The 14,816-nt window shown below is 38.0% G+C and overlaps 1 protein-coding gene across 1 annotated transcript in view; it reads left to right on the top strand.

Annotated features, from left to right (window-relative positions):
* Nucleotides 1–14,816, top strand: part of DNAH11 (dynein axonemal heavy chain 11) — a 277,792-nt gene that overhangs the window by 120,232 nt on the left and 142,744 nt on the right. Inside the window, exons 44-47 of the mRNA XM_037890566.2 lie at nt 1,660–1,791; nt 3,168–3,341; nt 6,304–6,508; nt 13,209–13,374. Coding sequence (XP_037746494.1) covers nt 1,660–1,791; nt 3,168–3,341; nt 6,304–6,508; nt 13,209–13,374 — 677 coding nt within the window. The remainder of the gene's footprint in view (nt 1–1,659; nt 1,792–3,167; nt 3,342–6,303; nt 6,509–13,208; nt 13,375–14,816) is intronic.

The following is a 14,816-nucleotide window of genomic DNA, read 5'->3' as shown; positions in this document are numbered from 1 at the left end:
AGAGAAATCCATTGTGTTGATGTCAGTAAATATGACATTGGTACCAAGTATTGAATGATAGAAGAGGATAAAACTGAACACCAGTTTCCTTCACTGAACACCAGTCAGCCAGCACACACAGCTTTCACGTGAGTCATCTTTACAACTCTGAATCTTTTAAATGATCATGAGGCAGGGTTCATGTGGGGAAAAAAATATATGATCATATAATAAGAGTGCATCCTAACCTATACACCTGCACTTTGTCATTTTCTAAATTTCAAATGCTTCACTTTGTACCTTTGTAAAACTGGGTGGAGAAATTTTGACAGAACCACATTCCACCGGTATATATGGTTCTATTGAAATTGAAATGCTTGGCCAAAATTTTGTTTTGGAAGAAAGACAGAAAAAAAAGAAGTCCTGACAATGAATGTCAAAACATTCTATTTTGACATTTTTATAACTAAATGTTTCAGTTTTTCGTTTTGAAACTACTTTTTATCTACAAAATATATTTGTATTCTATATTATAATTTTGTCCAAGTGAAATGTTTTGACACAAAAAGAGGACGTCTGGGATTTTCCTTTGCAGAGAATATCAAAATGTTTGGTTTTCATTCCAATTTGGAATGAAGCCAAATCTTTAAATCCTTCCTGAAATGGAACTTCCACTCTCTGCACAGATCTGTTTGTACCCTTAATGTTGTTTTAAGGTAGTCTTTCTGCATGCAATAGTAAGCTGATTTCATGGGTAGCTTGAAATTATTCTGCAAAAAGCATAACGAGTTATACAATATTTATGTATTTTTGTTGTGTGATTTTTATATGTTGATCAGTTTATCTTTAGGAATAAATTGGAAAATGTTCCTGAACATGAATTCTTTCTCTATAGTCTGAATGCTTAATAAGGGTTTTTAGACTTCCCCATTGTTTCCAGCAAAGAGGTTCTGTCCTGTCACACGTGGGATGTTCTTAACTCTTTCCTTTCAAAGACATGGAATAAAACATCTTTCAATGATGGCAGAGTAAGGGGCAGTGTGGATAACTTACTTAAATTTCTTTTATTCTATTCAGAGATTCTGGGTTGTTTTTTACAATTTTGTACAAATAGTGTAGACAGGAAAAAATATTACAAGCAGAAATACCATGCAGCAAAATTCTGTGTCAGAAAGAAACTAAAATGAAAAGGTGTTATGAATTAAAAATACAGTAATATATAATCTGAGTAGTCATTTTAGCAGTTTAAAAGAACTCATGGAAATTTCTGTTTTTATTGGAACAACCTTTTGGTGTTTGCTCTTGTGGAAGCTATTTTTATTTTGGTGTATTTAATTTGAAGTACTTGCATTTAAGTATGGTTTATTCATATGGAGGAGGGTCTTGACTGACTGACTCTTGAATCCTTGTGTAGAGGATTACTTAGTTTGGCTTAATGTACAAGTGGAGAGGAAGATACAGCAGACAGCACAGTTCTCAATGGTAAAATTAGCCTAACAAACTTGTCACTGTGGTTTCTCATTTTTCCTTCTTTAAATGCCAGCCTCCTTTTCTTGCATTATATAGTCATGATTGCAGCATACTTAGTCATCATGTTGCCCCTGAGATTGAGTCACCATCACCACCCTCAGGAGCAAGGATTCAAAGATCATGCTCTTCACCACCTTTTTTTTTTTTTAGACCCTTTGTTCTTTGTTGGATTGTTTGCTGACCCCTGAAAATGTGCCTCCTGACTGCCCAAGAGAGCTCTATGAGATATACTTTGTCTTTGCCTGTGTTTGGGCGTTTGGTGGTGCACTCTTTCGAGATCAGGTACGCTAGAGAGCAGTTTACATAACCAAATTATTTTGCTGTTCATTAAAGAAATATAGGGCTAAATTGTACCTCTCCAGCTAGCAATGGTGCACTGCCCCTGTGGGTGCTCCTGCAAATGATGCATCTGAAGGTCAGAACAGCCCTTATTTATTATTAGGTATTGTAGCCCCTAGGAGCCTCGGTCATGGACTGAGACCCTATTGTGCTAGGGACTGTACAAACAGAATAAAAAGACTGTCCCTTCCCCAAAGACTGTTCTCTTTGTAAGGGTGAGACCAGCACTTCCCTCTTATCAACTCAGCTCTGGTGACACATGACTATGGCTCAGCTTACAATTTTCACCCTGCCCCTCTGCCTGTAGGAGGCTAGCACCATTATCTGCACTAGCCTGGAGCATTAACCGCACCCACAGAGCGCAGTGACTGATACTTGCAAGGGGGCAATATGGGAGTGGAGTACGCTCTCCAGTACATCGTGATATATCCTTCCTCTAATTGAGACCATTCCTGAGACCTTTTGTGAGGATCCATCACATGCTGTGGGTAGGAATGCTCTGTTGGATAATATCCTCAACAAGCATTTAGAAGACTTTTTTTTTTGGATCAGGATGTCTGCTGGGTCCCGTAATTTCTACCCAGCCACACCTCTGTATTAAAGATTAACATGACTGAATTGGCTCAATTTTAATGCAGATAAGTTGCAGTCCCTGTGAGTGTGATGGGGTTTATAATGTCCAAGAGGTAAAGGAGGAACTCGCATACACATTAAGAAGCAGGAAGTGCCCCAACTGGACTGATAACAGCTGTTATCAAGGCTGTCCCATCAGAAGCCTGGGGAAAGATCTTTCCTTGGAAGAAGAGGCTGACCTCAACAGCTAGAGGGGCCTTGGGGCTCTTTAGAATTCTTTCAGCCTGCCCCTGAAAAGTTATTCCTGGACAGTAAAGAAAAAGAGCAAGGACATGGTTGAAGCAAGTCAGCCCTCGAATCTCATCACTTTTTAAATTTGAGCTACATTTAACTGCTTATTTTTTGGCAGTGAAGTGGGGAATGGGGAAGGTGGGTGGGTTTAATCTGGAGGGCTCCTGATTTCAGCCTTTAAAGGAGTGACACCAGCTGGGCATCAGCCACTTCAGTCAGAAGGTCCACATGCCCTGAATTAAACACAGTTTGACTGCCCTTGATTACTACAACTGCATTAGGGGGTATAAACAATCATCAAATTTGTATGTGTGCCTGCAGTGTTTGTTTTGAGTCTTTTTTTTTAATATGCATCTCTATGTACACATTGTAAGAACTTCATGCTGTAGACATAGCACAGTAGACCATAATATATTAAATAACTAAATAACAAATAATTTGTAATATTTTTATAGCTTTCAAATTATCAAGCTGAATTCAGCTGCTGGTGGCTCAAGGAGATGAAAGCAGTGAAGTTTCCATCCCAGGATACAATTTTTGATTATTATCTTGACCCAAAGACTAGGAAATTCTTGCCCTGGACTGATAAAGTTCCAAAATTTGATATGGATCCAGAAACACCTTTACAGGTACAATATATGTGTACTGAAGGCATGCATGGATGAGCACTGTTTTTGTAGTTTTTTATTTTTATTTTTATAATGTCTGAAAATAACATTCTCCAAATATAAGTATTTGGATAGATCTTTATTATTGGCTCCATACTCCATATCTGAGTGACTTAGGGATAATAACAACACTTAGCACTTACATACTGCTTTACATTATAAAAGCACTGCACAAAAACAAATTAGTTGACACATTACCCCATGAAATAAGTGATTATGATCTTCAATTTCATAGATGAGGAAACTGAGGCACAAAGTCAGTTTAATGAAGTGGCCAACAATATCCAAGTCATTAATGAAAATATTAAATAGCACTGGTTCCAGGACAGACCTCTATGGAACTCCACTAGATAAATCCTCCTCTCCCCAGTTTGATAGCAAACCATTGATAACTATTCTTTGAGAAAAGTGCAAAGAAAGACCATACTCAAAGTAGTTATCAATGATCTCTGTCAAATTGGGGGGATGGGGGAGGAGGAGGAAGTATTTAGTGGGGTCCCACAGAGGTCTGTCCTGGGTATGGTACTATTCAATATTTTCATTAATTATTTGGATAATGGAGTGGAGAGCGTGCTTTCATAAAAATGTGTGGATGGGGGGAGGGGTTGCTCATGCTTTGGAGGACAGAATTAGAATTCAAAATGACCTTGACAAATTAGCACTTGTCCTCTATTCAGTTTCATCATCTTGATTTCAGACCAATTCTCTAAGTACTACACTTAGGAAAGAAAAATGATCTACTACATAATGGGGAAGAACTGGATAAGTGGTAGTATGGCTGAGAAGGATCTGAGGGTTATAGCAAGTCACAAATTGAATGAGTCCACACGTGATGCAGTTGAGGAGAATCATAGAATCATAGATTTTAAGGTCAGAAGGGACCATTATGATCAAATAGTCTGACCTCCTGCACAACGCAGGCCACAGAATCTCACCCACCTGCTCCTGTAACAAACCCCTAACCTATGTCCGAGCTATTGAAGTCCTCAAATCGTGGTTTAAAGACTTCAAGTTGCAGAGAATCCTCCAGCAAGTGACCCATGCCCCACGCTGCAGAGGAAGGTGAAAAACCCCCAGGGCCTCTGCAAATCTGCCCTAGAGGAAAATTGCTTCCCGACCCCAAATATGGCTATCAGCTAAACCCTGAGCATGTGGGCAAGACTCATCAGCTAGACACCTGGGAAAGAATTCTCTGTAGTAACTCAGATCCCACCCCATCTAACATCCCATCATTAGAAGGCTAATATAATTCTGGGGTGTTTAACAGGAGTGTTGTACCTAAGACATGAGAGGTAATTGTCCCACTCTACTCAGTGCTGGTGAGGCCTCCGCTGGAGTACTGCCATCCAGTACTGGATACCACACTTTAAGAAAGATGTGAACAAATTGGAGAGAATCCGGAAGAGACTAACAAAAATGATAAAAGGTTTAGAAAACCTGACCTATGAGGAAAGGTTTAAAAAAAAAAAAGTTGTTTAGTCTTGAGAAAAGAAGAGTGAGCAGGGTCCTAACAACAGTCTTCAAATAAGTTAAGGGCTGCTATAAAGAGAATAGTGATCAATTGTTCTCCATTTCCACCGAAGGTAGGACAAAAAAGTAATGGACTTAATCTGCAGTAGGGAGACTTAGATTAGATTTTCTGAAAACTTTTTTAATTATGAGGATAGTTAAACTCTGGAATAGGCTGCCAAGTGAGGTGGGGGAATCCCTGTCATAGGAGGTTTTTAAGAACAGGTTAGACAAACACGTGTCAGGAATGGTCTGGGTGCAATAGGTCCTGCCTCACTGCAGGGGGCTGGTCTTGATGATCTCTTGAGATCTCTTCCAGCCTTACAGTTCTGTGAGTCTGTAATATTGGCAGATGCATAACTACCATCCATCACAACATTAACTCTTCCCCTCCCCAACCTTCTGCACGTGCTCTTTCATCAACTACCTTGTCTCCACACTAATAGTTATGGATAGTTGGTGTGGTGGGAAGCAGTAGGTTTGATTAAGGGGGTGATAGAAAGCTGGTGTTCCTAAAAAGGTTGTGGTGGATGGTTTCTGGTATACAGTAGTTGTGTTTGTGGTAAAGTGTGTGCCTCTGGGTGGAGGAGTAGAAAGCATGTACTACTAGTTACCTTAACGTTTAATGTCCTTATTTTGTGTTGTTTTGTATCAGATATGTTATGTGTGTAACAATCTGAAATGGATCACAACAATTTTTTGTGTGTATTAATTTCCTAGGGATTTTTTAAATGCTTAAATGAGAGTAGGATTATTATGAGGCAGGATGGACATGTGGGGAAATAGAAGTGTGCAGCTGCTAATGAAAAACAGTTTAATCTATTAGCAGCCACACAAAACTTCTTTGTTGTAGGATAAAGTCTGACAGAAAAGCGTAGCTCTTGTAGAAGAAAAAAAGGTTTTGTCTGACAGAGAAGATTTTATGGGCTCATAGTGCAGAAAGCTTATCCATTGGCAACCAATGGAACATTCTTTGTTATGATGAATAACAGCCAAAAATTAATATAAATCCAAATTTAAAAAACCCTAACCATTGCACTAGATCTATTCAACATTCACCTTTCTACTAATTTGTTTGTAGACAGTGGTTTTTTAAATACTGGCTAGATTTCAGCTAGAGTCCAATTTCAAAGACTTCCTATTAAAAATTGGGGGGGGGGGAAGTATTCAGAACATTCAAAGGGCATAAAACTTAATCCTGTGTGAAATTTCACATCAATAATCTGCTTACATTTAGAGAAAACCAGAAAGTTATATCCCATTTTAAGCCTGTTTAAAATTCCACCCAAGCTATATATATGTGACCACTACCAGCTCCATAATATTTTTTAAAGAGCCCTGAAAAGATCACTTATGTCGTATTAACTTAAGCAAGAAGTAAAAACTGTTGCTACTCTTTCTCTTGATGTTTCAGGCAGTCCTTGTTCACACATCTGAGACCACACGTCTTAGATACTTTACTGATTTGCTGCTGGAGAAAGGCAAACCGGTCATGCTTGTTGGAAATGCAGGAGTAGGAAAAACTGTATTTGTACGGGATAGACTTGCTGCTTTCTCTGATGATTACACGGTGTCTAGTGTTCCCTTCAACTACTACACTACGTCATCGGAGCTACAAAGTAAGTCTCTCATAAATATTACAATGTAAGAAACCTGGATAATTCTTTTGGTGGCAGAGACCAGAATTCAACCAACAGTGCCTATATGATTATTAAGATACTGCATACCTACAAAGTGCCTGGCTGGTACAGTCTGTGTTTTGTCTAAACAAAATGTCTTTCATGAATTATGTATTACAGGATGAGTAATGGGATGTTTAAACTTTTATTTATATAATATGTTAAGTGATTTAGCTCATCTAGACTTTCAGGGAAAATTTTATGCACTCTCTGTTACTGCCAATGGCTCAGATTATCACTAGGGTCTTAAAAACCTCCAGTGAGTATATTTTCTAGGGCTGTCAAGTGATTAAAAAAATTAATCATGCGATTAATCGCACTGTTAATAATAGAATACCATTTATTTAAATATTTTTGGATATTTTCTACATTTTCAAATATTGATTTCAGTTACAACACAGAATATAAAATGTACAGTGCTCACTTTATATTTATTTTTATTACAAATATTTTCACCGTAAAAAACAAAATAAATAATATATTTCAATTCACCTAATACAAATACTGTAGTGCAATCTCTTTATCATGAAAGTTGAACTTACAAATGTAGAATTATCTACAAAAAATAACTGCATTCAAAAATAAAACAATGTAAAACTTTAGAACCTACAAGTCCACTTAGTCCTACTTCAGCCAATCACTCAGACAAACAAGTCTGGTTACAATTTTCAGGAGGTAATGCTGCCCATGTCTTGTTTACAATATCACCTGAAACTGAGAACAGGTGTTCGCATGGCATTGTTGTGGCCAGTGTCACAAGATATTTATGTGCTAGATGCGCTAAAGATTCATATGTCCCTTCATGCTTCAACCACCATTCCAGAAGGCGTGCGTCCATGCTGCTGATGGGTTCTCCTCGATAACGATCCAAAGCAGAGCAGACCGACACATGTTCATTTTCATCATCTGAGTCAGATGCCACCAGCAGAAGGTTGATTTTATTTTTTGGTGGTTCAGGTTCTGTAGTTTCTGCATTGGAGTGTTGCTCCTCTGAGACATCTGAAAGCATTCTCCACACCTCATCCCTCTCAGATTTTGGAAGGCACTTCAGATTCTTAAACCTTGGGTTGAGTGCTCTCGCTTTCCTTGGAAATCTCACATCGGTACCTTCTTTGCGTTTCGTCAAAACTGCTGTGAAAGTGTTTTGAAAAAAAACATGTGCTGGGTCATCATCCAAGGCTGCTATAACATGAAATATATGGCAGAATGCGGGTAAAAAAGCAGGGAACATACAGTTCTCCCGCAAGGGGTTCAGTCTCAAATTTAATTAAGGCATTATTTTTTAATGAACATCAGCAGCATGGAAGCATATCCTTTGGAATGGTGGCTGAAGCATGAAGGGGCATATGAATGTTTACCATATCTGGCACATAAATACCTTGCAACACTGGCTACAAAAGTGCCATGCAAATGCATGTTCTCACTTTCAGGTGACATTGTAAATAAGAAGCAGGCAGCAGCATCTCCTGTAAATGTAAACAAACTTGTTTGTCTTAGCGATTGGCTGAACAAGAAGTAGAATTGAGTGGACTTGTAGGCTCTAAAGTTTTACATTGTTTTGTTTTTGAGTGCAGTTATGTTACAAAAACAAAAATCTACATTTGTAAGTTGCACTTTCATGGTAAAGAGATTGTACTACAGTACTCGTATGAGGTAAATTGAAAATATTATTTCTTTTGTTTGTCATTTTTACAGTGCAAATATTTGTAATAAAAATAATATAAAGTGAGCACTGTACACTTTGTGTTCTGTGTTGTAATAGAAATCAATATATTTGAAAATGTAGAAAACATTCAAAAATATTTAATAAATTTCAATTGGTATTCTATTGTTTAACAGTGCGATTAATTGCAGTTAATTTTTTTGAGTTAATCACGTGAGTTAACTGCGATTAATTGGCAGCCCTAATATTTTCTCATTGATTTTACCCAGGTTTTCTCCGGGCTTCTGTTGAATACTTCTGTACTAACGCCAGCTAAACAACTGAGTTATTTTTCAGTTAACCTTGTATCTTACTTTACTGTTCTCTGAAATATTCTTAAATGCAAGTTAACATCAAACCCTAGGATGGATGAATGTACTTTTCTCAAAGAGCAGGATGGAGAGATTTGATTTCTTCCCTCCCTGCCCCCCATGCATACAGCCAGATCCTCGGCTGGTGTAAATTGTCATAGCTCCTCTAATGGAGGATCTGTCCCACAAAGTATCAGATATCTTTATTTCATTTTGATTGGTTTACCATTTGCAGCAGAAAACCATGAACAAGGTACTAAAGCACACAGGCATAACACTTTCCTTTGTAAATAGATTCAGATGAAAGGAACTCCTAGGCAACTGCTGCTGAAGGCTATGTATTCTTTGTACAGGAAACTTCTTCAGTAAACCAAAAACTTAGTCAAAGTGACAAGTGGTTACTTGTTGAGTTTCCAAACCAGTCATTAATACCACAGCAGTTAGTCTGCATCAATAGGTGTTGTCATTAAATTAAAACTCCTGTCCTGTATAAACTTAAAAGAATTTGGACCTGTAAAAGTTCATTATAAACTAGGCAAATGCCTTCAGATTTTAAATAACCATTTAAAAACATGTATGAGTCTTGTTTTTAGGAATTTTTAAAAGGAATGTAAAATAAACAGGCACTTCCATGGCTTATCTTGAGCTTTTCAATCTCCAATGCTGTTCTAAAATCAAGTGCCCCTTACTGAAAATGCTCTACCAGTAACCCCTCACAGTTAAATTAAGGGACAATCACACAGCTAATCTCACCTATTGGAGTATCACATGACAGGTATGGAAACAAGTTTACCTTCCTTTTCAACAGCATGTGATCCTTTTTGCAACCAGCTGTGAATTCAATTCTGTCATCTAGCCCAGAATGTTTGATTTCTGCCTCTTGTGTGATTTCTGGTCTTGTTTAGAGCTGCGTTCTTTCACATACAATACGTTGCAGTGATTTATTTTAATTTATTATGTAGCTGTCTTGTATTACTATTGCAAACAATTATTTATGGTCCCAAACCATACAGTTGCTGGAAATTAATATTTTTCAAAGCTGCCTGGGGAATTGGAACATCTAGTTTCCACTCATTTTAATGGGACCTTGGCATCCAAATCCCTTAAGCAACACTGAAAAAATGTCAGCTGAAAGGCAAGATAAAGTAGGGAAGTATTCTAAAATTTTTCCCTTGCACACCTTTTCTTTCAAAAGGCAGGCTTTGACCTTAGAGGTTTTGGAGCAGAAGGCCAGAGGCATCACAATTACGGCAGACTTTTCCCAATCCCATGATTATATAGCTTTAAGGGTTCTGAGATTCCTCTGCATCTCTGACTTATCCTTCAATGAACCTCAGTTGTTATTTGTTTACATCTCTCCTCCACACTCAGCAGCCATCCTTCTAGCTGAACTTACTACATGGAATTCCCTTGGGACCCCGTTACCACATTACCTGAATTGGCTAGAAGAGTCATTGTTGACTGACATGAGGCACTCCTTCTCTGTGCCAAGAAACTAAGCGAGCTAACACCATGATGCACCATCTCCTGATGGAAACCGTAGCAAGTGACTTATTTGTGAGGGGATTTTTTTCAGGCTGTTGGTATTTAAGAAACGAAATGAACTAATATAAGTCAGAATCACAGTAATATCAAGCACCCACCCATAGGTACATTGCATTCATGTGTTCCTGTACAAATATAGTTTATTTCCACTTGTATGCAAGCAATCCTAAAAACCCGGTAGAATTTAAAAAAAAAAAAAAGTCCGATGCCAACCATTACATTTTGCTCTCTGCTCTGTTCCTTCATTTGCACAGCCCAATGCAAATGAAGGAACACTACAACACATTAAATAAGGAATTAGCATAGGTTATCCTATTCATTCTCATTTGCTCTCATTAACCCTACAATCCAGGTGAAAAAACAGTAACTCACAAACATCAAGTATGTGCTTTGTGGGTCACATTTTCAAACAAATGGGATGCACACACTTTTACCACAACTGTACATATAAATCAAGTAACTGCTTGTGAAAATGGCTAATTCTTGTCATTTGCATGGGCAATGATCTGATTTGTACATATAATCAGCCTAATGTTCTTCATTAAAAAAGGTGCTTGCCTGATAGTTTTCTCAAGTGCTTTTGTATGAAACTTGTCATTCATGCTTATATGCATTGAAAAAGTTGATAATCATTGTTTATTTGCTATTCATCTTGGGAAATGTTAAAGTACAATAGTGATTGCATTGCTATATATTCCAATTATTAACAAACATATTTCACATTTTCTATGAATACATTACAACGTTAATACGTTTTTAAAATTCAAAAGATGATGATTTTAATAGTCCATATCCATTTATCATGTGAGGGTGTGAAGACAGAGCTGTTCAGGATATAGCTTTCCAAAGCACCTGGGGAACCATTCCTAATCAATAATGACACTATGGACTAGATTCACAAAGAAATTTAAGCCTGGTGAATATCACCGGGATTTGTCTAGAAAATCACTGGGATTCACAAAGTTTGAGTTTGGTGCCTGGCTCCCTATACAAAGAATGAGGAGAGATGGGCAACTCAGATGGGACTCACAAAAGCCAGCATGCTAGGTGGCTCTGTGCCTAAAATTGCCTAAGGGAAATGCCAAGCTGAGGGGTGTGTGCTAAGCCCCACCCCCTCTGACACAGGTGCCTAAGTCCAAACTGCCTCCCTCCACTTGGGATTCTCAGCTGCCAAGACTCTCTCTTGGCATTAAGCACCTATACAGTTTTGACGAGAAGCCAAGGGGGGGAGGAAGGAGCTTACTCATAATGTTTACCCCCATGGTTGTGATGCTGTCCTGAAATCTACCACCTCTCAGGTGAGTGCGCTAGCCACTGGGCTGGGGGATATTCTGATGTTGGATTCCCTCCCACTCTCCTGTTGAAGTTGTTTCATTGTAGATAAAAAACATTTTAAAAAATCATTGGCGCATGGGGGACGGGATCTAACCACCTGACTACAGAGTCATTCTTTTTCTCTCCCCTCACCCCCTCAAAATGGTGAAGCTGTTCCTATGTGGTTAAATAATGAAAGAATCATTGGCCCAGAGAGACAGCAAGCATGAGAAATGAGTTAGACACCTTCAAGATTTGTGAGCCGCTGGGGGGGCTTTGTGAATCCCAGTGAAGCCTGATTCTGTGATTTAGGCACCTAAAGTGGCAGTTAGGCACCTTAGTCCTTTTGTGAATCTAGCCCTATCTCCTTAGGGAATGTTGCTCAAATCAGATGAATTACTGTAGATTTCTCAACTCATTTTGCTGTGCAAGTATATTTATTTAAAATGAGTTGCACAATCCAAGATTTAGCTTTTCCATTTTAAAAGGTAATTCTATTACCTTTATTACAAAGCCGCTTATGCTTACATCAGGTATATGAATGATTAGATTTTCCAGCTTGTACATAATTCTTTTTTTATCTCCCTCGCCTATCAATTACATAGTCTGAATACCCACCAGAGAGGTTTAACCTGCTTGTATTCTTTTTTTTTTTTTTTTACTACAAAAAGAAAAGGAGTACTAGTGGCACCTTAGAGACTAACCAATTTATTTGAGCATAAGCTTTCATGAGCGACAGCTCACTTCATCGGATGCATTCAGTGGAAAAACACAGTGGCTTAGCAGCAGAAGGTTTGTGTTGGATATTTGATTGTAACAGGCTTCAGACTTAATTGTAAAAGGGGAAAAATAATATTTTGTAGTTCTATGGTGCCTCAGCCAGCTGATCACAATACACTTACATACATTAAGCTTCAGAAGTTAATGATGCTACTTCTCCAAAAAAAATATAAATGCTGTGAAGATGAAATAGAATTATCACACTCTGGCTTAGTTTGCTGGTTTATGTTCATGGCTTACAGACAGAGAAGTTAGATAAAAACATAAAATACTCTTTTAGTACATTTGCAGTGTAACACTACTTTTATTCTTAGAATCTAGAATTTTAACAAACACCACCAAAAACAGAGAGAAGAGAAGAAGGCTGTTCCGTAAGACAGAGAAGCACAACTCACCCTACCTTGCTGGTTAGCTGGCTCTTTCCAGACTGACTCTGAATGTATGCTTTCCTACAGAGCCCTATAGCCTGCAAGCAGGACCAGGGAACGCTTTAATTTTTTTAAGGGAACAGCCTGCAATTCTAACACGCCTTTCAAAAAGACCACAGCTAGTTGTTGGTTTATTCGTTCTGTCAACTTCATGTTCTTTCCTGTGGATGTCTTAGAAAATTTGGGTTTGTTTTATGCTGTAGTCCTACAAAGTGATGTACCTGCGCAGAGCCTCATTGACTTCAATAGGTCTCCCCAAAAGGTGCAGGAATCTGCCCACATACAGCACTTCACATGACTGGAACCTAATGGCTAGCTTTTTAAAGGTAGTTAAGGTACCTAAAGAGGTAGGCTGGCACTTTTGACAATCTCATTAGGTGCCTAAGTGCCTAACTCCCTGTGAAATCAACTAACTGTTTTTGAAACATCACAGATTTTCAAAAATCTGGCCCTAAGTGATTTAATTTTTCCCTGGGTGAATTAATTATGCATTTTTGATTGTTAGTCTCTGCACTGTTTGAGTATCATAACTATTTGTCATATACTCCATAACATTTTAGAAATTCTTGAGAAAAGCCTAGAGAAAAAAGCTGGCCGTAACTATGGTCCTGTAGGAAACAAGAAGTTGATTTATTTTATTGATGATATGAACATGCCTGAAATGGATGTGTATGGAACAGTTCAACCTCACACACTGATTCGACAGCACATAGATTATGGACATTGGTAAGCAATTACTACTTGTTTTATGCTAAATCAAAATTTGATTGATATGGGCTAAAATTTTTAACCATTCTTCCCATGCTAAAGAAAGAATTAGCACAAGTTTTAGACTTCTAATTTAGTTTTACTTTATATTTTCCATAGAGCAGGAAAATTGTTTTATTATTGTCATGGTTATAGTGGCAGAGTTTGGAACAAAGAGATATTCATAATATCCTTTTGCCACAGCTGGCTATGGAGGAAGCTGCTTCTTAACTCCAGGAAAATCAGTGATTGACTTTGCTTTAAAGCATGAGGGTTGATAACATTTTCAAGGGTTTATCCTTGCTTGTGTAACTGCAGATGATATTTTGGTTCATATGAACATCTATTTATTTTTTTTATAAAATCCTATTACACCCTTTGCCCTGATTATATCATGCAGGTGTGAGTTCCATTGGGTAACTATAAAAACTAACTGCCTAAACTAATTTCACTCTGTTCTTTAGCTTATTTGGTCGAATTCTTGTGAACTCTTCATTACATTCTGCTTTTCTCCATTTTCTGCCGTATTCATTAAAACTGCTTTGATAAGTTCTAGGCTGAGCTCGAGAAATAGAGGGTGAGAACATCTAAAATGTGTTCAAGCCTTTAAAAATATAATAATTATATTGTGATAGAGCCACAGTCATGGTCCAGAACCCCATTGTGCAAGGTGCTGTACAAATACAGAACAAATAGTCCCTCACCTGAAGAGCTTAATGCAGGATATCAAGAGTGTCTAACTACAGAAGACCATTTCAAAAATGAAGATGAGGACAATCCAAAATTAAAGGAAAAACTAGTGTCTTCTTTCACTGTTCCTTCAGAAAACCTTTCTTCTGTCCCACTGGGGCAGGCTTAGTTTTGCCCTTTACTTCTTTCGTGTAAGAGGGTACCTTAAGTTAGTTGTTCTTATTGCTGATTGACTTATCAGAGACACCCAGAGAATGCTTTCCTATATTGTGACTGACCTGAGTGGGGAAGGAGCAAGTGAACTGATGAATGAACAAGCAAACATTCCGCTAAAAAGCAATTGCCAGGACACACACACAAGTATATATATTTTGGCAGTATTGAAAGAGTCAATTCCTTCTCCTTCACCGTGTGGTCACTTTTTTCATATATTTACATTTTAAATTATTTGTTCTTTCTCCCTAGTAGGGAGTTAGGGATATATGTCCCTCTGGAACTATACAGCACAGGGAAGGTTGGTGACGGCCTGTGTGTGTCTTCTCTTTCCTTACGTGTTCTTTGTAAGGACCCTTATCAGAGCTGGGGCTGGGATGAAGCATTAGTATATGTGCTATTCCCAAGTCTTTTAAAGTAGATTCAGTTTAACTCAGTAAAGGACATAGCAGGAAATATAATGTACTCAGAAATGCCATATAATATCTTCTGAATATCTTCAGATATTCAAGAGAAAA

The sequence above is a fragment of the Chelonia mydas genome, chromosome 2 (genome assembly GCF_015237465.2).
Source record: "Chelonia mydas isolate rCheMyd1 chromosome 2, rCheMyd1.pri.v2, whole genome shotgun sequence".
In the NCBI taxonomy this organism is placed as follows: domain Eukaryota; kingdom Metazoa; phylum Chordata; order Testudines; family Cheloniidae; genus Chelonia; species Chelonia mydas.
The sequence above is the reverse complement of the archived record's forward strand: the minus strand, read 5'-3'. Positions and strand labels throughout refer to the sequence as shown.